This window comes from Strigops habroptila, chromosome 1, assembly GCF_004027225.2.
Source record: "Strigops habroptila isolate Jane chromosome 1, bStrHab1.2.pri, whole genome shotgun sequence".
Classification (NCBI taxonomy): Eukaryota; Metazoa; Chordata; class Aves; order Psittaciformes; family Psittacidae; genus Strigops; species Strigops habroptila.
Window position 1 is genome coordinate 39,915,848 of NC_044277.2, and position 25,557 is coordinate 39,941,404.

Here is a 25,557-nt window from a genome sequence, read left to right on the forward strand (position 1 = left end):
CCTATTTTTGATATCTCAGGTTTCCTTAACTTTGTTTTTTTGCCAGTCCATTCTATATTTTCCAGAGATATTGCTACCATAATCTTGCTTCTCAACACAGCTTGCCCTTTACATCCCTTCCTTTCACCTTCTATTCTTAGATAATCTCACTAAAACCTCATTCCAACCCTTTTATTAATCTACTTCTACATAAAAAGAACCTAAGACTGGTAGTAGCATGTCAGACAACAGATCTAGTCCAGTATACTGTTGCCAACAGTTACCAATAACAGATTTCTAGGGAAGAGTTGAAAAACAGAGCAAACATATAGAGATGCTTCTTGAATATAAAGTCTCTCAGACTTTAGCAATTTGTGGTTCAGAGATTTCCTGAGCCAGGGATAGTGTCTTTGCACTTAACAGCCCTCAGTGGAAAGTTGTCTTCCATGACAATGTGCAATAGCTTTTTGCACCAACATGCATTTTACTGTCTGTAACATCTTGTGCCAGAAAGCAAAATGTATTAATTATGCACTGTGTAAAAAGACACCTCCTTTTGTTTTGCATCTTCCACCTGCAGGTTTCATTTAATGCTCTTGAGCCTTTGTATTTCATGAGAAAATAGAATTACTCATTTTCTCAATGCCATTTATATTTCTTATGTCCCTGTCTCTTCCTCTCACCATGCCTTTTCCAGGACAAAAAAATACTTTTAGTTGTTCCATGTATGGAAGTTATCTCATATCACTTGAGATTCTTCTTGCACTTTTAAAGACAAGTGAATCAGAACAAAACACAGCATTTACTATGCATTCGCACCAGAGAACTTACCTAGAGGCATGACTGTATTTTCTACTTTGGGCTGGTTAGGTTTTTTTAATTTTTCTAATAATTCCTAAACATTAGATCTGTTTTCTTTTCCCTTTATTTTGCCTTTACTGAGTACTGGACTGACATAATTACAGAGCTATCCTAACGTTAAGATCACTTTCCTATTTCAGAACCATCATTTTACATGCAAGTTCAAGGGTTTTCCCCCTCATAGCCACTGCTTTTCATTTAGCTACAATGAATTTCATCTGCTGTTTTATTACTCAGTCACTCCGCATGAGGTCCTTTTGCAATCTTGGCCAACAACTTCCACATCTAATACCTTAAATAACAGTACCATCGGAACATCTTGCCATTTCACTGCATAACCCTTTCCCAGGAACTATTGCACAATGGAGAAAAGAAAATACATAAAAAATCTAAGCTGAAGAAAACTTTTGTTGTCCACAGTACAAAAATAGCTCACCTGAAAAAAAGGATCTGCTTGCAAAGACACTCAGCACTCTTCTCTACTGCTCAGTATAGTGGCTCTGATTTCACTAACAGCTGTGTCATTGACTCTTTATTGAGGTCCAGCTTAAAAGTGCCATGTAAATTATTTCTTTCTAGACCTCTTTTCCAGGTTATGTCACAGACTATGTACCTTTATGTTTTTTATTAACTCTCCTAATTGCCTATAAACATTTGCCCTCAAAAAATGCCAAGAATTAACCTGAATTTTTAATCGTATCATCCAGGCAATCAATATCACAAACCTTTTCCTATCTTTTAATAGCACAGTTTGAACTAAGGCAGCAGGATTCTGCTAACAGCGACAGCTTTGTTTTTGGTTTTGTTTTTGTTTTTTTTAAAAGAAGGTTGAAAGAGACTTTAAGAAAAGGGTAGATTTAGATTAGATATTAGGAAAAAATTCTTCACTATGAAGGTGGTGAGGCACTGGCACAGGTTGTCCAGAAAAGTTGTGGCTGCCCCATCCCTGGCAGTGTTCAAGGCCAGGTTGAATGAGAGCAACCTGGTCTAGTGAAAGGCGTCCCTGCACATGGCAGCGGGGTTGGAACTAGATGATCTCTAATGCCCCTTCCAACCCAAACCAGGCTGTGATTCTATGAAAAACATACCTAAATACTTTGGGTGGGAACACTATGGCCAAATTATAAAATATTTCCCAATGGATAGTCATTTCACTAGGTACTAGGAAAATGCTATCATGAATCTAGCACTATGTTATTGCCATGGAAAGGATTGATTAAGCATATTTTTTGAAAGACGTATTTAATTTTCCTTACTGTTAAATGAAGAGGGAAGTAATCTAAATAGAAATATATATGCTCTTTTCATTCTTGCCTAAACTATTGGTTATCTTCACTTTACAGTGGGAAATGAAGAACACAAGGCAAAATGATATGTTCAGATCATAAGGTAAACCAGTGACTGAGCTTAGAAATGAATGTAGGTGTCCTGCATCTAAGTACTTTATATACTATATCACACAGCCCATTTAGACCAACAGCTGTCTGAAGATGGTAGCTAGAGCTAAGCTAATAGAACTCTGACAAAGAACTAAAAACAGAACTAGAGGAGGTGATGGCAAAGTTTTTAAGAGGTTGTGAATGTACTACTGAAGAGTCAGAAAAAGATACAGGAAAGTGTAGAAAGAATGATTAAAGAGATGTTCTTCTAGACACGGAACAATGAACAATCCAGCGACAAAAGAAGTACACAGAGGACAGAGGTCTATAAAAGCAAGAACAGCAAAGAGAAGGAAAAAACATTCACTGTGTCTTCCAGTAAAAGCGGGGAAAGCAGATGAAAGTAGTATGTGGAAGTTTTACAGAGGTTGCCGATCAAGTACAGTCCATATTACCACAGGAGATTGTGGATGCACATTACATGTTAAAAAAGAGTTTATAAAAATTCGTGGAAGAAAAAATATTAATGACTATGGAACAAAAGGATGACACGGCTAGTTTCTGTGTTTCTAAACTTAAGAAAATATTTTGACATTATAAAGATAATGACAGAACTGTTTAAGGGCCAGGCTAGGAAAACAATAGGACAGGTTGCTAGGAAAGCTATGGCATCTCAGCCATGAGAGATCTGAAGAAAGGGTATGAAATAAGCATAGAGGATCTGCTTTATTATACAGGATCAATTGATCAATTGAAAGGTCTCTTTAAATCCTGTCTAGTCATATCTGAGCTGAGTCCAGGGTATGTGTGAATGTGTTGTGTGGATATAAACATTAATTTGGTAATCACCAAAGGTTGACCAGAAAATCTCTCCTAGGATTTATCTTGAGCAATCACAGTATGTTTACAAGCAGCTTTACCTGTTTGCAATTCTATATTTAAATGGATTCATTAACTTATAGTAGCTGACACATTTAAACTCTCTCTTTCAACTGTATCTGGACAGATCTTTTTAAAAAATGGATTTTAAAGGAGCAGCCACGGGAAATAGCACTGATATTTTTATATCAGCTTCACAACTGAAATTAAGCCATGGAATTTTATGTATCATTGGGTTCAATTCTAGTTTCTAAGAACAGTTATTGATAGCTTGTGTGGTTTAAATTTACTGGTACTTGAACTATTCCTAAACAGAATTCCAATTCAGGTAAAATGTCCACACTTGGTAAGCAACACATCTTTTCCACAGGTTACCATGGTGTAACATCAATACTTGTATTTTATAATTGAAAAGAAATATGGAGTTGGAAGAAAGTAATTAAATAAAACACATTAAGCAAAAATGTATGGAAAATAAATCAGTACTAACCTGTCCACTTTCAAAATTCGTCTGTCTTAGTCTCCTTTTGCAGGAGTCTCCCTGTTCTCCAAATACTGTGATAAATACATCTGCATCAGTCCCTGATGCAGGCAATGTTCCCGTATGAACACTGATCGAGTAAAGAACTTCTGTCATGAAAAATCAGTGACACAAGACATTATGAAATCAGACTATTTAGCAATGTAATTGTCAAACATTATAAATCAATTTATTTTAGGTAAAGGATTAATTTCAAGACCAAGGAATGAAGTTATAGTAATTGACATTAATGTTCTGCCTGAGTTTCATACAGATTGCTAGCTACCTCACAACAGCAAAGTATAGCATTAGAGATTAAACGACCTTTATGAATCAATGCAATGATCCATGCTTACATTACAGAAAAAAAAAAATGTACTAGAGTCTTATCGACTGGTCACTGGAATCAACTGAAAGAAAGAATCACACTGATTTTATCAGGCTTTGTCAAAAGCCTTGAATTCTTGTAGGAATGAAAAGTCATAATTTGAGTTAGGATTTATCAACTCTAACAACATTTTACCAAAGAAAAAGCACAGATTTAACAGGTTGGATGGAGTCTTGGGTGACACGGTTTAGTGTGAGGTGTCCCTGCCAATGGCAGGGGAGTTGGAACCAGATGATCTTAAGGTCCTTTCCAACACTAACTATTCTATGATTCTATGAAATCCACTTTTTTGTTCTGGATCAGCTGAATTCTGGTTTAGTCTCATATTTTGATAATTATGGACAATATTAATTCATAAGTTCAGGATAAATGGGTCAGCTATTTATACAGATATGCATTGTTATTACTGTTCTTCACCACAAAGGATGACATTTGGCTGATGAGTTATATACTACGTATTCCTTGAGGCACCATGACAGAGGATTTTTTTTTATAGTTTCTGTAAGGCCTATGAAGAATTAAATGTTGTAACAGACTGTTCAGATATACTTCCATTTGCAGTCTAGCCTTCACTTAGATATTAAATGCAAAAAGTTTTAAATATTTTACCTAAGAAAGACTTCTGTTCATAGAGTATAATAAATAAGAATTCTTTTCTAAATATTGTATCAAATGTAATCAGAACAAAGGAAGATGTTATATTTTGAATACAATGATGAACTGAAACAGAGCTTCTGGGGCAGAAACAGGGCTTGAAGAAAACCTCAAAACAAGATGGTTTATCCTTTTTTCGATTCAAGCCATTATGACTTCGCACATCCTTTTTTAAATTAGTTCCTCACTGAGTGTAAATCAGATCTTTTTAAAAATTTCAACAGAAATAAACTAATTGGGCTTTGTGCATTTTTCAGACTTTCATATTGGTACTTATCCCAGTGAAAACAATGCATGTCAGTTGTTTTAAAACAGAAAAAATGCTTTAAGAATACCTGTTATTAAAGACCCCACAGTTTACACAGGTATAGTGAATGAATCTTTAAAAATAATTTTGAGTGTTTTTTTAATATGTATATAAAATTTGTTGCAATCTTGCCCATTGTGTTCATCCCATTAAGCAGTTCACAACCCTGTGTGTGTGTTCATTTGCTTATCTATTTAATTTTTTAGTTCAGCAGCGTACCCCTGAGTGGTGCCTTGTCTGGTCTGACTGCTGCTAGTTCTGTCACAGTTTCAGATCCATCTTCTCCAAACAGATACCGGGCTTCACTGTGAAAGACCAACTCTTGTTTAGTGTCCAGGTCTTTCAGCAGAAGCTGCAGGCAGAATTAGTACAAAAATAATTTATCTGAATTATTTCATTTCTTATTTCCATCCAAAACAGAAGCAGACATTTCTTCCTATTATTAACACCTGCACACACTTTATAAAAGCTACCTGATCCTGCATAATAGCTGCAGCAGTTGCTGTAAGCCACTGATTCTGCAGCCTGATATTTATAGGTGTATTGGCACAGGCATAGGACCTATTTATAAAGAACCAATGAAGGATACAGATTAAATTGACCCCTATATACTTGCAATTTCAGAATGTCAAATGAATGAATACAGTTACATCAATCTTAATAGCATATGCCCATTTTGCAAAAACATTTGTTTTGCTGCTTTTTATTTTTTACATGTGACATATATCAGCTAGGACTTTCAAAGTTGGCAGAAATTAAGTGTCCAGTGGCCTTCAGGGCTCTCTGTGGAAATAAGTTATGTGAAGAATGAATTCCAATGGAAGGTGCCATCTTAGGCCCATCTTCATTCCACCTGATTTAAAATACTCAGTGGAGACTGAACAAATTAGGCTCCACATATGTGAACTTACTTAGAACCTTTAAGCCAACTGCCTTGGGAGCCTACCTATCCTGACTACTGAGACAGTCAATGTGGGCATCAGATTCACCAGAAGGCAATTCAGGTTGTGAACCTTATTGTAGGTTAGGTTATAAAATACAGAATAACAAACTATCAGGCATATGCAGAAATATTTCTGGTAACTGTTACATGCAGGATTGAACCTGATATATAGCTAATGACTACAAGTCTGCAGAAATTATTTCTTCAGCCTTTAGAATCTCCTTGTGTAGGAATATTGGACCCAAAACATTAAAAAGAAATCAAATTGAAACAAAACCTTAATTTCATCAAGACATTAATTAATTGAAATTCTTAGGCAGGTACTGAAAAATCACTGTAGTGAGTTATTACCACCACTAACACTAGTGCCAGGAACAAAAGTCTGTGGCTCATTGCAGAGGAAACATACTACTGTTTGGAAATCCTGAGTACAGATTTCCTTACGTAGACTTCAAATGCAAGCTTTGAAATTCATAAATATTTATATAATTGAATTATATAATTGAAAGTATCAGGAATTTGACAGTTTCACTCTTAAAACTTTGTCAGACTATCTTGTCCTTGACTTCCTAGAAATACAATAACTGAGCATTCTCCATTGCTGCTTATGCTTTGTGCCCAGGGCTTCACAAGATCAGGCACAAGGCTTCCAGATGAAAGTAAAAATTTCCCCATGACCATTTTCAGAATTAAACCATTAATTGCTGAATAAACAGTGTTTTTCTTTAGATATTATTAAATTTCACTAAAAATTGCAGCCAGTTGTTTACCCATTTTTTCACTTGCAGTAACTGAATTTTCTTACACTAAATGTTTAACTTCTTCTCATACAAAAATAACTTCTCTAACATCCATCAATATAAACTTCCTTAACTAAATATCAGCAAGTGTCACAAACTCCTATCGGTATTAAAATTGGACTAAGGTTTACATTTGTATGCAGGCAGATGACCTGCAGAAACTGGACTTATAAAAATGATGTGTAAATTTATGCAGACTTTGGCCTCAAAATAAAATGTGCCTGACAAATTCTTGTTAGTTGTAAGGTAACATCTAAGTGTGAATTTCATCTCCAAATCATTTAGTGTTTCTATATTCTATATGAAAGTAAAAATTATTTTGTATTTTATCTTGGAAAGGGCCATAAACTATTTTTGAGCAAGAAAAAGCAACTCATTCTATGGTACACAAATCTTCAAAAGTTACAGAACAGACATAATTTTAGCTATGGTTACATTATTTTCTACAGAAGTGTGCAGAAAACCATAGATCAACAGGAAAAACTTCGGTACTCTGAAGTCGCTGTAAACACCTAAATAGAGAAAACAGAGAGCGGCATAAGGAATGTAGGGATTTTATCTCCTTTTTAGCCTTTGCAGTTTCATCTGTAATCTGTATTTTTCTGAAATTTCTGAAACTTTGGTTATTACGTCTTTCACCTCAGGAGAAGGCAAGGAAGGGAATTCTTTTCAATCGGGGCTGGTTTTGACCACTGATTCATTGTGAGCTTACACATACTGTCTGCCTCTTGTAGTCTTTCTATTTCTATACAGCATCTCTTTTTTTTCTACTGCACTGTAAGTGTCCTATTAAAGCAAAACCAACTTGTTACATTTTAGATTTTGCTTCCATGTATAAATAATTTATAAACAGGCTACTAAATGAGTAATAGATGTTATAAGCATATTGCTGGCACAAGAAGTATATGTTATTGTGGCTTATGTTGTGGGTTGTAAGTGCACCAGTAGAAGAGACTACATAGGTCTATAGCAACCTATCGACTTCGTGTAGATTGCAACAATTTATAGCTACTAATAAACCAATTATTAAATAACTTTTAAAGTATGTAAAAGCATAAACTAAAATCACTTAGCCATTTGCAGAGGGTTGTCTCTGAAAAGAAAGCAGAAAGCAAACTATTACATTTATGAATTTTCTGCCATGTTTTGAGTCGCCAGTTCTGGAGGCTGAAATCATATATTACATAATCACACAATGGATATAGCAAGGGTCAACATGTTGTTCGATGCTTTATCAAATGGCCTGGAGATCCATATATAAAATAAAACATTCGTTTTTGTTACCTGTTCTTTCCATATTTGTTGTCTAATCTGAGACTACAAAATTAGCTGACAAATAACACATCTGGGGAGAAAATATGAACAAGATAAACTCCTCCTCGATTCTTAGAGCTCATAAACCCAGACTTAATGTTCTTCTGAGTACCATAAACCCGTTCAAATTTTAGCCTGGAACGCAGCTGTCTCTAGCATTTCCCATCAGAACAGTTTCTGGATTGTTTATTCATTTAGAGAATGAGCCTTTGATCTTTTAAATCCATAATAGGCTTAAGGTACTGTGTGGCCCAGTTCAGAAGAACATTCTTCTGCTGACTTCTGAATAATTCAGTGCTATGTCCACAGTGCTTTTTGGCTCTCGCTTATAGGCAGAGCTCATTGACACAGTTTTTCTTTGCATTAACCTTCAAGCGTCAGTAGTCCCCCAAAGCCCAACTATTATCAGGCCCACCTGATATTCAATCTTTTTACCTACGCTGAGGAAAGATAGACATTTCAAATATAGTTGAATTATAAAGATTGACAGCATTAATTCATTTCTTCATCCCTTTTTAAGAGAGAACCTAAGTACGCACTAAACTACAATCAGATGTTGAAGGCCCACTGATGACTGTGTTGTAATGAATAAATACTGAAGGATCAGCTTAATTGGTTTAACCAAGCAGCTTGCTCTGTGTCAGGAGACTGTTGGTATTTCCATGCAGGGATTAACATTTCCTAACATCAGCAGAGAATATTGCCTTCCATGTCATGATGAGCTATGCAGAAGGGATCTGCACATCAGTAAATAGGTATAGGTATAGCTATATGCACTTCAGCAGTAGCAAACAAGGTAGATCTGCCCACAAAGAGATCTGGAAACTGTCAGCAATCATCTGTAGATACCAGGTAACTGAGCCAAAAGATGCCTTGTTAGTGTGCTGCAAAACTAACAACTGTCTCTCAACAATGATATTTACTGGTATTATGAAGAATATTACAAGTTTATATGTAGTGTATTTAGAATACCTTATGAAGTTTAATTCCTCTTTCCAAGCACGGACCAGATAACACAAAGGACACTTTTGTTATATCTCCAATATAACCAACAGTCAACTGTTAGAAAAATAAAGAAAAAAAATACATTGTATGTAAGAATTTGCATGGCATACTTTACGCCCAGGTAAAAAGATAAATAAAATAAGTAAAAATACTAGTCAAGGACATTAATGTTAGGGTGGGAAAGTCCCATTAAAATTGTAAGTTAATTTGGACTCCCATTTGTATCATAATTTATGTTTATTATTAACTGAGAGAATGGCTGCAGAGACTAGGCCAACATACGAGAAGCAAGGAAATGCATGACTGATTCTGTATTTCCAAACTGAATCACATTACTATTCTTTTCTCTCACTTTCCTATTTATCTCCTCTCCATCACATCTTTATTCTCAAACTTGAACTGAAATTTTGAACTCAAGATGATTTTTAGCCCTGGCTATTGGTTCTGTTCTCAGTTATTCTAGTGATCAAAAGAAAGGATGGCTGGTTTCCACAAGTCGTGTCATACACTTCTGCTTGTAGCTTTTCATCTTGCAGCAGTTAAGCAAGAGATGTTTATATTGCGTTTCTGCAAAAGATGGATGATGACTTTTTTTTTTTCATGTTTAAGAATAAAAACTTTTGAAATGGTGACCCAGGTTCACACATCTGTCCAGAAGCTGTCATGAATTTCATGTGCAAAAGAACAGATATTTGCCTAGGCCCAAGCTCATTGTAAAGAGAGACAGCTTCTAAGTAGTGAAAATTGATTAGTTGAGATCTGAGAAGCAGAACATAAAGGAAGTGTGGAATAGACTTGTTATTTATTGCCTTACTGTTGAGGCCTACTAGTCTTAATTCAAAGTTAATGAGGCTTTCCATGTCAAAGTTGGCATTTGCTCAAAAGAGCTTTCCTAAGTGATATGTATTAGCCCACATTTGAGATCTCCAAGTGCAGTTTATTTAAGACATGGAGCTATAAACATTAACTCTGACAAACAAAAAAATCATTCCACACAGCTTCATATACGTTGACTACAACTCTTATTGAACCTGTTTTGTAAGATTCATGTGAAATAAAAAAGAAACTGACCAAAAATGGATTATCATTCAGATTCTGAACTTTCCGTGCAGGGGATTTCCCTTTTCTTCCAAATACTGCAACTTGAATATCAGGAACATTTTCTGGTACTTGTGTACAGTGTACCCATGTTTGCCATCGTCCCCTGCTTTTAGTATCAAAATTTGTTGTGAGAAGAGGTGCCACAGATGTTTCTGCAATGAAAACAGACATATATTCAGAGCTGTGTCTAAGTTATAAGGCAACATAAACCAAAAGATACAAGATTACATTGCCTGGTGGTGGGGATTTAGCACAGGCAATTCAGGCAACAAAGCTGCAAACCCCTCATTACTCATTTTAGCCTTATGGAGGTGTAGAAAACCAAACCAGCTGCTTCATGAATCCATGTTGCACTTGTGTACAAGCCATTCCATCTTCTCTGTATTGTTCTAAGACCAGGATACATGCTGCCAGAGGAGGCTTTTTCAGAACTACAATACATTTCCATCTTCTCCATGCCAGGTATAATTTCTTCCTCCTTGTTTACAGAAGGCATGATTCACCTTGGTCCAGGCTCCTGCCTCTCACCACTGGGGTACCAATGCTCAGTTCTGCCTACATTGTGGAGTAGCCTTGTACTGGTTCCGTTCTGCTCTGTGATGCAGTAGTGATTCATGCAAAGGAAGGACATTTCTGCTGATATTACCTCTGAGTGGAATCGCCACTTCTACAAAATCTTTCTTGGAGTGTTTATTTATCCAGTCATTGTGAACAAAAACATGTGCAGAAAAAGGGTAGAGCACTTCTTTTATAACAATTTTTTCCAGGAACCACTCATCTGGTTGAAAATAAACAAGACATTATTAATTAATACCTTTTAAGTAACAAATTGTTCTGTGTATGCAGTCAGAAGTTTCTATCTTTAGAAAAATCAATAAAATGTTTTCTTTTGTCAAACTTCTTATGGAAATAAGCTCCTGAAAATATATTGGCTGTATGTATATGTGTTTCTCTTTGTTTCCCTACACTCCAAAATATTAGACAAATTGAAGAAGTCTTAAAGTTTTTACAGATCTTGTGAAATTAATCATAGAGATAGCTTTGATTTAATGACTTATTATTGTCCCAAAGGATGGAAAAGCTTCTGTGTGAGATGTCTAGATACAAGGAGTCCCCCATAGGAAACTATATTATCAATGTCCTAAAAGAAAAAGGATCAGAAAATCCACTCAACACACAGCTTTCTTTCTGGTGTGCTTCTATGCTGTCAGATAAGCACAGCTGAAGGTTTTGTCTTGATTGAGACCATTGTTTTGATTGTCTGCAAACAAAAGCATTTGAAGACTCAGATCTCATTGAGTCTTGGTAAACTTGGTTATACTCCAAGTCTTGGTGAAGTCAGTGAAAATTTTGCCATTCGTTCTAAAGTTACCATCTAGGAAATACATGGGAAAAACTCTCCAAATCAGTTTTTCTGAGTTTAACCTGCAGAGTCATCTTACAGTCTTGTTTTATTGATAAAGACAAAGAACAAGAGACTCAGCTTATCATGCTCTGGAACAATCTTTTCACTATCATCTACATTACTTGCAGAAGTAGGATACCTGCAGAATCTCTGCTCTGTTGCCTCTAAAAAAACAATGGGCCATAATTGTAGCCAAAGTATTAAAGAAAATATTGATTCATGATGCTTTTTACTGTTGCTTTTTATTTTTAAGAAGTGAGCAATTTTCTTTATCTCCAGTAGCTGCTGTGGAGTCGGAAGGAAGACAAGAAAAAATACTGCAGGAAGTGCAACCCTTTTATCTGTCACTCAACCTCATGTATGCACAATCCCTTAAAAAAGAATATATTTCTCATGGGTTAGAAGAAAAAAAAAAAAGCTATGAGGCCATTTCTTCCATGTTCCACTGCCATTCTGATGAACTGACTTTCTGTTCTTATCTTTACCTAGAAGCATTTAAGCCTAAAAAAAAAAAATCTTTTAAAATGAAAATGTCCATCATCTAAAAATGAAGAGGAAGAAAAAATGTCAAAAATTGAAAAAGCATGATGCCATATTGCTTCGTGAAAAACAAAAGCTTTGTTGACTGTAGTCATAAATATATAGTAACTTTCACTGGGAAAAGTTTCAGATATAATTTTACCATTTTACATTGTTATGCTTCCTAAGAATCCTTTGCACATTTTAGTAAAACCCAGCTGAATATTTGATGTATATAATTCAACAGAAATAATGAACAGCAGAAAATGGAGATAAACTTCAAATTTTCTAGAACTTCTAAAAAAACACTTGTGATTTTTAATCTTAAATTTAAGACATTTCTGAAGCTCTAGGATCTCCTAAATCTGATAATCTACATTATTATTACTATACATTAACTGTAAAACATTGCTGACCTTTTTTTAAACTCTTAAATCCAACAAGAACTTGGTTCAGCTTGCCGAGATTTACCGCTTTGATTTTGAAAATATCCACCTGCAATATGAAAATACTCAAAATTATATTGTAGTTAATATGTATCTGCTTTTTAGAATCATAGAATCATAGAATAGTAGTGGTTGGAAAGGACCTTAAGATCGTCTAGTTCCAACCCCCCTGTCATGGGCAGGGACACCTCACACTAAACCATGTGGCCCAAGGCTCTGTCCAACCTGGCCTTGAACACCGCCAGGGATGGAGCATCCACAACCTCCCTGGGCAACCCATTCCAGTGCTTCACCACCCTCACTGTAAAGAACTTCTTCCTTAGATCTAATCTAAACTTCCCCTGTTTAAGTTTGAAGCCATTACCCCTTGTCCTACCACTACAGTCCCTAAGGAAGAGTCCCTCCTCAGCATCCTTATAGGCCCCCTTCAGATACTGGAAGGCTGCTATGAGGTCTCCATGCAGCCTCCTCTTCTCCAGGCTGAACAGCCCCAACTTTCTTAGCCTGTCTTCATGCAGAAGGTGCTCCAGCCCTCTTATCATCCTTGTGGCCCTCCTCTGGACTCGCTCCAACAGCTCCATGTCCTTTTTATGTTGAGGACACCAGAACTGTATGCAGTACTCCAAGTGAGGTCTCACAAGAGCAGAGTAGAGGAGCAGGATCACCTCCTTTTCCTGGTTTCAGTTGGGGTAGTGTTAATTTTCTTCCTAGTAGCTGGTGCAGTGCTGTGTTTTGGTTTTAGTCTGGGAACAATGCTGATAACACACCAATGTTTTAGTTGTCGCTAAGTAGCACTTGCTCTAAGTAAGTCAAGGACTTTTCAGTCTCTCATGCTCTGCCGGTGAGGAGCGGCACAAGAAGGCAGGAGGGAGTGCAGCCAGGACACCTGACCCAGGCGTTATGCCTTCCTCTTTCTCTCTCTCTCTTTATTTCCTATTATCATTATAATATTTGTGTAATTTACTTTTATTTCAATTATTAAACCATTCTTAACTCACAGGTTTTTACCTTTTTTCCACTTCTCTTCTCCATCCCACTGTGGAGGGGGGAAGTTAGTGAGCATCTGGGTAGTACTTAGTTGCCAGCTGGGCTTAAACCACAACAGTGCTTTTGAATATTTATCAGTTTAGCCTTGTGTGTCTGGTCATTGTTTTGCATCTCAATGGAAGCAAATTTATCTCATTTATGCCATTCCATTGACTTTGAGTTTCATAATTAAACATTACATGCTATAACTGATATTTTCTGATCTATTTAATATTATGAATTATGAATTTCAAAATGCTGCTATACTTAATAGGAAGTAATTTTGGAAGCATCAGATACCCACACTAGCAATAAAGAGCTCATTTCTAGTACCTTCATGGACTGAAATAACCAAATCAGATCAATTACTCCCTGTGTGGAAAGTTACTTTGATCCAGAACCTAACTCCCAATGAAACTGATGAACAATAAGGGTCTAATAATTCTGAAAATCTGAAGCAATCTAATTTTCACTAAAATTCATGGTTAATTTAGAGGAATTAGGCAGGTAAATGGGAATGAAGGGAACAGTAGCTGGGAAGATTTCAATCACTGTGCTATTGGAATAAGGATTTTTCATTTAAGCCAACTCTGTAAGAGGTCAAATTTTCCCCATACAGCAGACTTGAATGATGAATAGACCTCAGGGAATGTTTCTTTTTTTCTCTAATGGAAATCTCTGTAGTATATTCATATTTTTCCATATGCATGTTTGTCTTCTTTGCTCGCTAATCTTGCTTTATAATCAATGGGAAAGCTCACGTAAGTATGCATACTGACACTGAGGACACACATTGTTTAACGCGTGTATTTGTTGGGCTTTTTGAACTGGGCCTGAAGAAATTAGGTTTTGAAACATACTATTCATGAATGGATTTATCCACTTTTTTGGGAAACCAGCTGCAGAATAAAATCTCCACAAGTAAGACGACTGTTTTATTTCTTGTGATTTCATAAGCTATCCTGTTGCAGACAAAAGAAGTTGTCTTGGAAAGGTTAAATTGAAAATGCAATTTGAAGACAAAAGTTGCAGACCAATTTGGGGCATCGAACACAAAAAAACCCCTTGCATAGTTGTCTATAGTTGCTGCCAAGTACAATGACATACAAAAAAATCATGCTACCTGTAAAAACCATATTGACTACAAGAGTCATCTAGAAAAAAAGAGCAAAGACTAAGAGTAGAGAATTAGGCATTTGAGGGACAGTTAGAGTAAAGAAAACTGTGAGAGAATGAATAACCAAACAGTTGCTACACAAAATTTTATCTATAAGATGAAGATTAGGGTGCTATAGCCCAGGATATAGAAAAGCCCTTTGGGTTTCAGATGAAGGATTTAGCTTCCTGAACAGGCCTAATCAAAAACTGACACAAAATCTGGATTATACAAAAAAAATCCTTGTGAATTTGCAGATGAGTTATATTTCCACTGGAGTAAGTATTCACACAAGTCAATTATATTGTACTCATATCTTTCTCTAAAAGTTTTATTCTTAAAGAAAATTCAACATACATTCTTACAAAATAAAGTATCTTTATCTTCTTATCTTTAAGACGCATTATATGTAATTATTATATATATCACTAAAAAGATCAATCTATAAAATTTCTTACATTACTCTTTAAAGCCAGATGAGTGCTACTATTCTGTCATTACTTTGTGAAGTCTGAGCTAGCAGTTTGATCTGTTCTTGACAAAAATGTGACATTGGACATGCATATTCTCTTCCACAATAGAGAAAGAAAATACAGTACTACAGAGGACATAATGACTAGCAAAGATTTAGTTTGGTTTTCATAAAAAAACCATTGTGTCTTCTAGAACCTTCAGAAGTGAAAAGAAAAACAAATACAATAAGCAGAGGCATGATTATAGAATAAATGAAGCATATTTCAAGCAGATTTCTCTAGATTTCTACATCAGAGAACAAACCAATCTGGGTTGGCTGTCAACAATGAAAAGCAGGCTGTCTCCTACCCTCCCCAAAAGAAGACTCCTATATACTTTGCAATGATTTTATGATTGCTTTAAAACAAAAAAATCTTCCAAACCTAAACTCCGAGCAAACAGTAGGGTCTAGTAAAGTATCAGCTAAACAACTCCTTTTGATATGGAATAGATATTCCCTTTGAACTGAAATTTGGTCTAGTGTTTTGTTCTTATGCCAAGAACTACTCCAGGAACTACTCTTCTAAGAAAAGCTCTTTAAGCCTCAAAAAGCAAAAATATGTTTGCCATGTTCAAAAGTTAAAATAAGTGAGTGCAAGAATTCAAACATGAAAAAAAAAACCAAAACCAAACCAAAAACCTCTGCATGGAACACTGACATTACTATTCGGGAAAGTTAACAAGAAAAAGTCATGCTCTAAAGTAGATACAAAGGCAAGATATTCTAGAGAAGTATTATCAGTACTATCAGCCAGGCATATTTCACAAAGCACTAATACCTCCCTGGCCTTAAAACTCCAGAATATTAAAATAGAACTTTTAGAGTATATTTAGTCCAACTCAAAATTATTTTATCAACTTAACTGTTTCACTGTTGCACAATGCTGATGATGCTTAAAAGCAACATATTTTCTACGGAGACAATCACCTCTTAGTTACAAGAGAAAATTGTCTATATGGAATATAAAACATTAGTATTTTTGATATTCTGTCCATGAAAGTCTCCATGTAAACAACAGTTTTAACAAAAAGACACAGATTCAGATATTTTTTTCTCATTGTTTTACCTGCCCTCTAGCAAAAGTGATCAAGCTGTTTCTTGAGTTAAGCCATCGTTTCCCCGAATTGCTCTTATCTCCTTGCATACAAAGATAGGCCTCACCAGTTGCATCTGCTTTCTTCAAGTCTCCCGTGTGCAAATGGACTGCATATTCCACAACTTCAGAAAAAATACACATGCAAAAAAAAAAAAAAAGTCAAGAGTGCTCCTTGCCCAACACCTGCATTATGTACCAATCTCAATGGTACAAACCATTGCAAATTTCATCTGAACCCCATACCGTGCCACAGAACAAAGATTACCAGTTTCTTCAGTCCTAATGACATATATATCCAAAACACATCCCTGCTGCAAAACTCCCTGTTTGTCAGTCTGCAGAAAACAGATTTCTTCTGCTCTGACACCACTTACCATTCCCAGAAAATCAGCACTACTGGCTGCTGCTTGGGAGACAGGATCTCCTACGTACTGCCCCCTCCTGCCCAAGGTAGGAAATCTCTTTCTAAGAAATACGTCACGTTTACACGCTCTTTGGAAACTCTAAGCTCTGCTTTCTATTTATTCATATTTCTTTGTTTTTTTCTTCATCTCTGTTATTTTCTCCTTGGAATGAAATGGGAGGTCATACTTTTAGAGTGGCTTAGAAGAATGCTGGGACCTGATTGTCTTAAGCTTTAAACTCCAATATCACCCAGTGAAGTAACACACCAGGACTATCAAGCTGACTCTTTAGTCAGATCATAACACTATTACAATGTTGTTGAGTTAAAACATGTTAATGTGGAGAAGAAATAATTAATTAAAAATTCTCTCAACATCGGCTTTATTGCATAAATAGAAAAACCTCCTCACATCTTGTATGATTCTCCAAATAACCTCCCATGTAATAACGCACAAATACAGATCAGCTAAGAGAAATTTGAATTTAAGGGAAAGCATTTCTTATTTTCTCAGCTGTGATCATCATATGGAGATTAGAAAAAACACCTATGGTCATTTCTTCTGCCTTGCCTCTTTCTGACGTATACACTGGGGAGTAACACAGACAAGACCAGATTGTGCTCCAAAGAAACTTCATGGAAAACTCCTATGTTCCTTTTTCAAACAACCTATTTTAGCCCTGAGTTTATGATGGAAACAGTGAACAAGGAAACACTTAAACAGAAGCGGATCATAATCTAAATATTCATAGTTATTTGCATCATTTTAAGAAGGAGCCCAGAAAAAAAATAAGGGTTTTTTGTGGATTTTTTTTTTCCTCCTAGTGTTATAAATCTGCTCTTAGTTGGATTACAATAATAACTCTGTGAATCTGTGTTCATTTGTATAACACTGGTGCTGTCACTTTAGGAATCTAACTTTGGTGGCTATATTAGGAATATGATCCTTATGTAGTCAGCAGGGAAAGGCAGGTGCTGTAGAAAACGCTTATGATGGGTTCCCATATATTCTAGGGATAGAGACTAGAAATTAGGGGTCTAAACTTCGATCGTCCGTAGGTTCCTCTGCTTCCAACCACAAGCATCATTACTTTGGCCTAAGGAAAAAAAAAATATCTTACAGCAACACAGGCTTGTAAAACACAATTTTCTAATATTTTTCAGAAGGAGTAAACATATTTATCCACTGTAAAATGCAAACTCACTTTTGGGATGTGGGTAGTAAGCAGTGCACAGATATCAAGAATGTATTCAAGACTGCTTACAGTATCTCTTGAACTTTTTTGTCACAAGCTTCAAGGCTGGTTTGTTTTTTTTTTTTAATGACTGAGCACCCTTAAAATCCAACATTTTACATGTACTGAGTTATTTTTGACTACTCCAAATTATTCAGCCCCAACTCCCACAACCTTCATCACTGGCACAGTAAAGCAGACATAGACAACATCTAGACTGTGTGACAATCACATGCTGGAGAAAGTCTTCCAACCTCTCTCTGCCACTTGTACCTACCTGCAACCTAGCTGGTTGTATGTCTGCTTTCCCAGGAAACACATGTGTGCAAAGAAGGGACATGGTGCTTAAGACAGACATGAAACCAAGGAGAAACTAAAAAGTACTTTCAGTCTCACAATCAACAATTCAAGCCAGAGAGCACTGAAATACACATAATTTAAGTCTGAAATACATATTTCAGTCTAAAATACATCACAGGATACACAAATATCTAAGTATACATCCTGGAAACATCTGATATTTTCAGTACAGTTTTCTTCTTGAGTCAAATTTATTCCAAGATAGAAATGGCACAATTTAACCAATCTGTACATCCTTTAAAAAGATATAATTATGAGAAATTTCTGGTAGAGTTGAGAATGATTCTTAGAACCCAGAAGCTAAGACTGTCATTTATTTTCATGCGTAGGTGATAGGAAAACAGGGAGGGGGAAAAAAAAAGAGTGTTCTGAGGATATTTATTTTTAAGCTTTTCTCACAGCTCTTTTCACAAGTTGGTGCTATTCATATTGAGTGCTATAATCAAAAAGCCTGAATTCAAATATTATGACATCTTATTTAGCTATTTCTTTATATGTCTAAAATAAAAAGGTCATATAACTGGAACAAGGGTTCTAAAGGATGGGTTTGCATACTGATTGAAAAGCTAATATCTAAAAGGATTCATTAAATAATAAGGGCTGTATCAGTCTGCTAATAAAGGTGTGCTTATTGTAATAAACTTCTGAAATGTCTTTGTTTATCTTTCACTCTGTTGGGATGACGTGAGAAAAATCTGTTTTCTGAAAAGTAACTTTATTTCACTGCAGCACTATTTCCTTCAGGGACATCCCCTGAGATTTTTTTCTGCTATTTTTTTTTTTAATCATTTAAACCAAGAACTGGGAATGTATTTGCAATTAATGGCATCACTCATGTTTGATGATAAGAAGTAAACCAAGAGTTCTCCTAGACTGGGGCCCTAATGTATCTAATCCCTTTCTTCAAGGCAGCTAAATATGCACTTCCAGGTGACAGGCAAAATAGCTACTTTAAAGTCAGTGTAGCTACACACACTTTCTCTTGTGGGAGATCCAGATAGTTGGAAGTACATGAGCTGTCAAGATGACTCTATGCCATTCAGCCAACGGAATATTTAGCAGAGTTAGGATATGAAGGTAAGATTCCGTGTTATTCATCTAGAGTGTTGCCTTGCCTGTATACCTTGGTCATATAAGCAGATTCATTGAAGTCAAAAGGCTACTTGTGTGAATAAGATCAGAAGAGTTTGGTCCACAGATCTGACCACTCATGTGGGGTAGATTAGAAATTACAGTGTTACAATCATCTTTACTGCTTTTGTCTAGAATCATTAATATACTTAATCATGAGCTTAGGTTTGATCACACAAGTAGTATTCAAATGAGATAAACACTGAAAGTTAGAAACATACCTAATGTTTTTGCTGAGCCAGTATTTTCTGCTGAATCTGCTAAATCTATTGATGCATAATTTTAAAGTTCAATGTAGTCACTTTGAACTTTACTCACAGCAAATGTTTCCCATTAATTTTCAGAGGTTTTGGATCAGAGAAAGAACTTCCACTATATAAGTGAAATAAAAATGGACAAAGGAACCCCTATCAAGAGAAGCACAACACAGAAAGGATACTGGGAAACAGGGTAAAAAGCTTTAGGGTGAGTTTGGGACCATTCTGACTATCAGATGAACAGCATACCCCAACAACAAAAATCTATGAAAATAAGATATTCTGTACAACCTTGCCATTCTTTGTTTCTTCCCAATCCTATTGATAAAAGCTCTGTTTCAGATGTAAGCCAACATAATGTGAAACTGAAAGTTATCATTAAAAGCTCAAAGTGATCATGGAGCTCATTAAAAGGCAGGAAAAAAACCCATGAATTAAAGATGATGTTGCTTTGAATTTGCCTTTTTTTGTTATTGTGGAATTTACTACACACTGTATATTTAAATATCATTTATTGCGATAATTCAGTAACATTTGCCCACAGAACTCTCAATAGCCTTTCAAGGGTGAACAGTTTAAATGATACAATCACATCCTTTCTGAATGTCAGAGGTATAGTTAAACCTTCTGCACTGTGTTGATTTTAGTTTTGTAATGAAACCAGGCAATGCAGTTAATTTTTCCAATGGGGGAAAAGAGTAAGAAAAGCTGGGGGGAGGGAGGGGGAAGAAAATGAACTATCAAATGAACTCTTCTGTTGGAGCTCTCAAGACCTTTTATCTTACTACTACTCTTTATAGCTTGACAGGTTCTCCTCAGAAAGATAAGATAGCAGAGGTGAGAATGCAAATAGGGCAGGGTGCTGTATTTCAAAAGCACCTATTGTTGCGTAACTTCTGGTGCATGCCTTCAACTGCAGTCACAAATGATGACATCCTAAAAATCAAGAAATTATCTAGAAATCATCAAGAAATATGGAGTCTAACAACAGTTAATGGTGGTTGTGTGTGATGACTTTGTCCCAATGTGTCAATATACACATCTATGTCCTGCACATAATTATTACAGAATTCATAAAATCCTGAAGATTATTAATTAGAATATATATATATTTTTGCCATAACAAATTGTATGGAATCGCTTGGTTTAGAAGAGAAGCAATTATATTAGTATGGTCTTCATTACAACCAGGCAATTGACATTACTGATAAAAGTTACTGTTTATATTGATAATGGTTACTGTATGTTTGGATGCTTAGTTTTTCACATTTACTTTGCTTTCTATGAGTTATATACCTGCAATTTGCTTTGCAACGATCAGTATCTTTCAAAACTTTTGTCTTTATTTGAATTTATCCTATCAAGACATTCATTGAAGACATAACCATAAATGGATGTCTCATTCAAAGCAATAATGAGTGCAAACACATGAAAAAGATTTATTTTTTTTTAATGTTGTTGTTTGTTTCTAGCATTGAAACTGGAATACAAGGAAGAAGCTGATAGAAATTTTAGACTGATTTAGTACCGGGACTACAAAGAATAGATCTGCAGTTGTAGCTCACTGGACTCCACAAATTGGTTTGTGAAAAACGTCCTAGGTTAGTAGATACTACCCATTTCTTGGAAATTTTCCAAGAAAAACACTTTTACGTTGTAATAAACCTCAAAACTGAATTGCTTTACAAATCAGGATAATATTAACAGACAATATCTCCATTTGGTTCTTAGAATAATAGAAGCTTTGAGGGGTGTAGTCTAGAAAACTTTTTGTTTGAATTTATGTACTTTTTATATGTAGTTAAGCATTTAGCAGTTTCAAATTCTCAATATAATTATGAACAATTATAATTTTCCCAATTTTTTTTTCATAAATAAATTGGGGAAATAGAGCTTTTTACCAAGCTCTAGATTTACAATATTCATGATTGTACATCCTGCATATATTACATGCAATGTTGTTTTGAATCTGACAGATCAAAACCTTAAAATTGTAAGATTTTTTTCAGTAAATAAATGCAAGGCTATTAATTGTTTAAAATTATGCAAACCCCACAAAAACCCAGCAATTTAAAAAGTCTCCAGTGTTTTATTTGCTCAAGTTTCAACTTTTAATGGGATGAAATATTTAGGAAAATCTCCTTAGAGAATAGTGTGCAAAAGTTCACATGGAATATTTTATTTCTTTTTATAGGCTGCTTCCATCTTTTTCGATTAGTTTCTGTTTAAGCAGAACACTCTTTGTACTATAGCCTCTAGCAATAAACCTCTTAACTGTCACTAAAAGCTTCAATATGTGATCTTTACTATCCCCATCAATCCTCCTTATTCTAATGAGCTGGATAGATGGGAAGCCTGTTCTTAAATAGCTAGTGATCAAGTTATCAGTATGCAATTGGTTGTTCTTCTCCATATTCCGGGGCGGGTGGGGGGTGGGGGGTGGGGCGCAGGGGAGTGACTGGCAGAAATAACTTTATTATCTCTCTGGCATCATACAATTCACATGTGTTCCTAACAGCAGAGGAACATTCAACATTCAACTTCATATATATTTTTGAGAAATATTTCTTCCTGTGCTATAAATTTCTCATGTACATTAATAAAACACTAGTGCAATTTAAATTCTTGGGTATCTCTTTCCTGGGTAATTATTACACACTTCAAAAATTCTATCTCTGTTTTGAGGGGGTCTTTGCAATTCTTTCATTCTTTAAAAAAATAACTATTCCTAGATCAAATACATTTTTTTAATAGGAAGATTTAGGTAATATCACACAGTAGGTGATATTTTGTACACATCATCAGCTGACATAGTGTTAATTTGAAGAGATAATAAATAAGCAAGAGCTAAAACTGGAACATTATCTAACATGAAAGAAGCCAGATCCCATGTTTGGTTTCAGCAGTTACAGCATCTGTCATTATCCTGATACCAGTAATTTCTGTTTTCTCAGCTTTCTTTTGTGATAAATGCATGTGCAAAACCATCAAATTCCTTAATATCAAATTCTTGTGGAAATCTGGATATACTGGTATTCCAGTGACAGATCCTGACCCCAGTAACAAAAAAGGGCTTAGCTTACCAGGCAAAGGATCCTGATCTGCATAGAGAGCTGGCAGCTCCACACATTTCTCTTCATTAGGGTTGAACCAGCAGTCAAAAGCTAAATACATTTCTTCCTTTGTGCCTGTGTGCTTCATATGCAGTAAATCCAAGTGCCATGGCTGGTTTAGCATGCTATGCGGGCCAGTTATCTGAACTTTGTATATTGAGCCAATATCTGCCAGTTCATCCTATGTTAGGAGAAAGAGAAGATGAATGGATCTCATTCTAATTGTGCCAGATCAAATGTAGTTGACAGCTGTAGTTGAAGAAACTTCAGTAGTTAAAGAATTGGGGCAGATTTATAACTGCTAGTATTTTTCCCCTTTCTAATCAATACAAAATTGATTTACTAATGTGAATTTGGAGATGGAATACTTGACGTTTGATATCAGGGAACAAGCGGTGGCAGTCACTGCTGAAATTTGTACACAGAAAAAGGCACAGTGTTCATATACATTACACTGATTCAGTAGACTATTTGCAGGCACAAAAGCTTTAGTCTATTTTAAAAATTTTGAACACTATTAGAAAAATTTCTTACAACTTGTAGTATAAAAATGGTGCAATTAATTATAAATTTGAAGGAGAATTAATCTGCTTTTGAGAAAACATCCAGGAAATCCTCCATCTTCACCGTACATCATGTTTTCATACAGAAGCTGTTTATTAAAATCTTCTAATTCTACTGGGGATAGTACAGCATCTCTATGACATACCATTGTTCAAGTAAGTGAAAGTAGAGGAGGCCTTAGGTAACTTTAATTATTAAAGCAGTATTTTTTCCCTGCAAGGGAAAAAGAAAGGAGAATACAGAAGTTGTCTTTTCCTCTTCATATTCTCTAGTTCTTATATTCTTTCCCCTGCTATTTCATTTCAAATACTGCCCGACTAGAAGATGTGCATGTGACCTGACTTCAGCCTTTCCTCTGACAGTGCGCTTCCAGTTTCATACTATTTCTTCATATTTACCAGAGGCTCTTAGAAATAACTTAGGAAAAATCTCCTGAGTACTCCTCACTTTGGATCATGTTTAGGGCCTAGACTAGTCCGCTTAGTTCCTCTTTCATTAAAGAAAAAAGGAACATCAAAAACTAGCCAATTATTTCTTTAGCTCAATCATTAAGTTCAATTTACCTGGCTAGTAAGAAGAACAACCAGGAAATAGTTTCTTCATTCAAACTCCAAGGCTGCTTTCTGATGAACCCCAAAATCAAAAGTCACATATTTTCACTCATTCTTTGGGCTTATTGCTAGTGGTTTCTTCACCCCTGTTTTTCCCCCTGATTTTTTTCTTGCTACCTGCTTCCACAGTTCCAGCAGTCAATCCTGAAGAAACATATTTCAGGATGTGGCTTCATGGACACATTTCTGTCATGCAAAGCTGGCTTGTCAAGTTCCCACTTCCCCAAGCAAGCCCAAGCAAGCAATTCCTTCAGTCTTGCCTTATATTTGCTTTTGCAGCTGAAGGATGAATCAACTAAGGTTAAAACTAAGGCTGAAAAACCAATCATGGTTAAAACTTCAAGTTTTCTTACAGGGATCAGCCATTTCCTCAAAACCCACAATGGACAACAGAAGGATGGAACAAGCAGTACAAGAACAGGACAAGTAGTAGTCCTTCCTTTGAATACTGTCCTATCTTCCAGCACTTTGTGGCTCAGGGACTTCCTGAGCCAGAGGATGTGTCTGCAGTGTTTACCTTCAGGTCAGTTCTTTCTGCTGAACTGGTATTTCAAAACCAGAAAAGCATAAGAGTGACACAGTGTTGGCACTAGGAAGAAATTATAGCTACAAGAGGGAAGTAAGAGCATTGGGAAAAGAAGCAGGCTACAGTTCAAGCGGACTTCAGACACTTGTTAATATTTCAGTTAATGGGTAATAAGAGGAAGTCAAGACAGGCAATTGAAGGGCAGAAGTACTGAATAAAGGAGGAGAAAACTTGTGGGTAAAAAGAAGCTGATCAAAATGAAAAGGCAAGTGATAATGACAGGCAAAAAAAAGAGAGAAAACATACAAGAAAAGATAGTTAGCCCAGAGAAACAGGGTGTCAGGGATGAATAAATTACATGAAAGTGAAAAATTAACTTTTCGTAGGTTTAATCTCATTTATGATTTTTCCTTTCCCATTATCAGCCCCAAAAGCTGTATTATATCCCATGGTACCTCCTAAGCTTACAAAGTACTTACTTTTGTGAGATCAATGAAACCTGTATATCAGTACCTGCAGCATGGAATATACTGTGATATGCACCACGGGACCAATTTGCTCACTTAAGCATTCTCAGTATGAGACATTGGGAGAATCTGCTCATTCAAAACCCATTGTTCCAGTGACAGTGTTACTACCTACAAAAAAAAATGACAACCTGTGCCAGACTACACAGAAGACTTAAAAATCAGCTTGGTATTTTAGTTTAGAGAAACAATTTATCTCAGAATTCAGTGTGTCATTGGCTACATGATTCTTAGGCTTTTCTTTCAATAGAGAAAGTTTGAAGTACTTTGATCTGAATTGCTTTTCCTGGAACTTGAAGCAGCAATTTTTTGTGACTCAGGTTGCCATAGAAGATAAAAGAAAGGGATATTGGATCCTCTTCATTGCTCAAGTCAGATCCAGTGATATTCATTATCCAGAAACCTAATGACTTCATGTTGATTTCAGGCAGTTTAGGACTGGAAGTCAATCTTCTACCTTTAAAAATTATCAAAGAGAAAGAGGAAAGATGACAGCATGACAGAATGGCATAATATAGCAGGACCATAGCCTTTATAG

General features: G+C 35.7%; 1 protein-coding gene across 1 annotated transcript in view; it reads right to left on the bottom strand.

Moving 5' to 3' along the window:
• Positions 1-25,557, bottom strand: part of RP1 (RP1 axonemal microtubule associated) — a 193,036-nt gene that overhangs the window by 41,788 nt on the left and 125,691 nt on the right. The window contains 10 exon segments of the mRNA XM_032919831.1: positions 3,589-3,728; positions 5,187-5,319; positions 8,997-9,083; positions 10,101-10,282; positions 10,662-10,770; positions 10,772-10,908; positions 12,471-12,549; positions 16,263-16,414; positions 22,762-22,972; positions 25,286-25,476. Coding sequence (XP_032775722.1) covers positions 3,589-3,728; positions 5,187-5,319; positions 8,997-9,083; positions 10,101-10,282; positions 10,662-10,770; positions 10,772-10,908; positions 12,471-12,549; positions 16,263-16,414; positions 22,762-22,972; positions 25,286-25,476 — 1,421 coding nt within the window.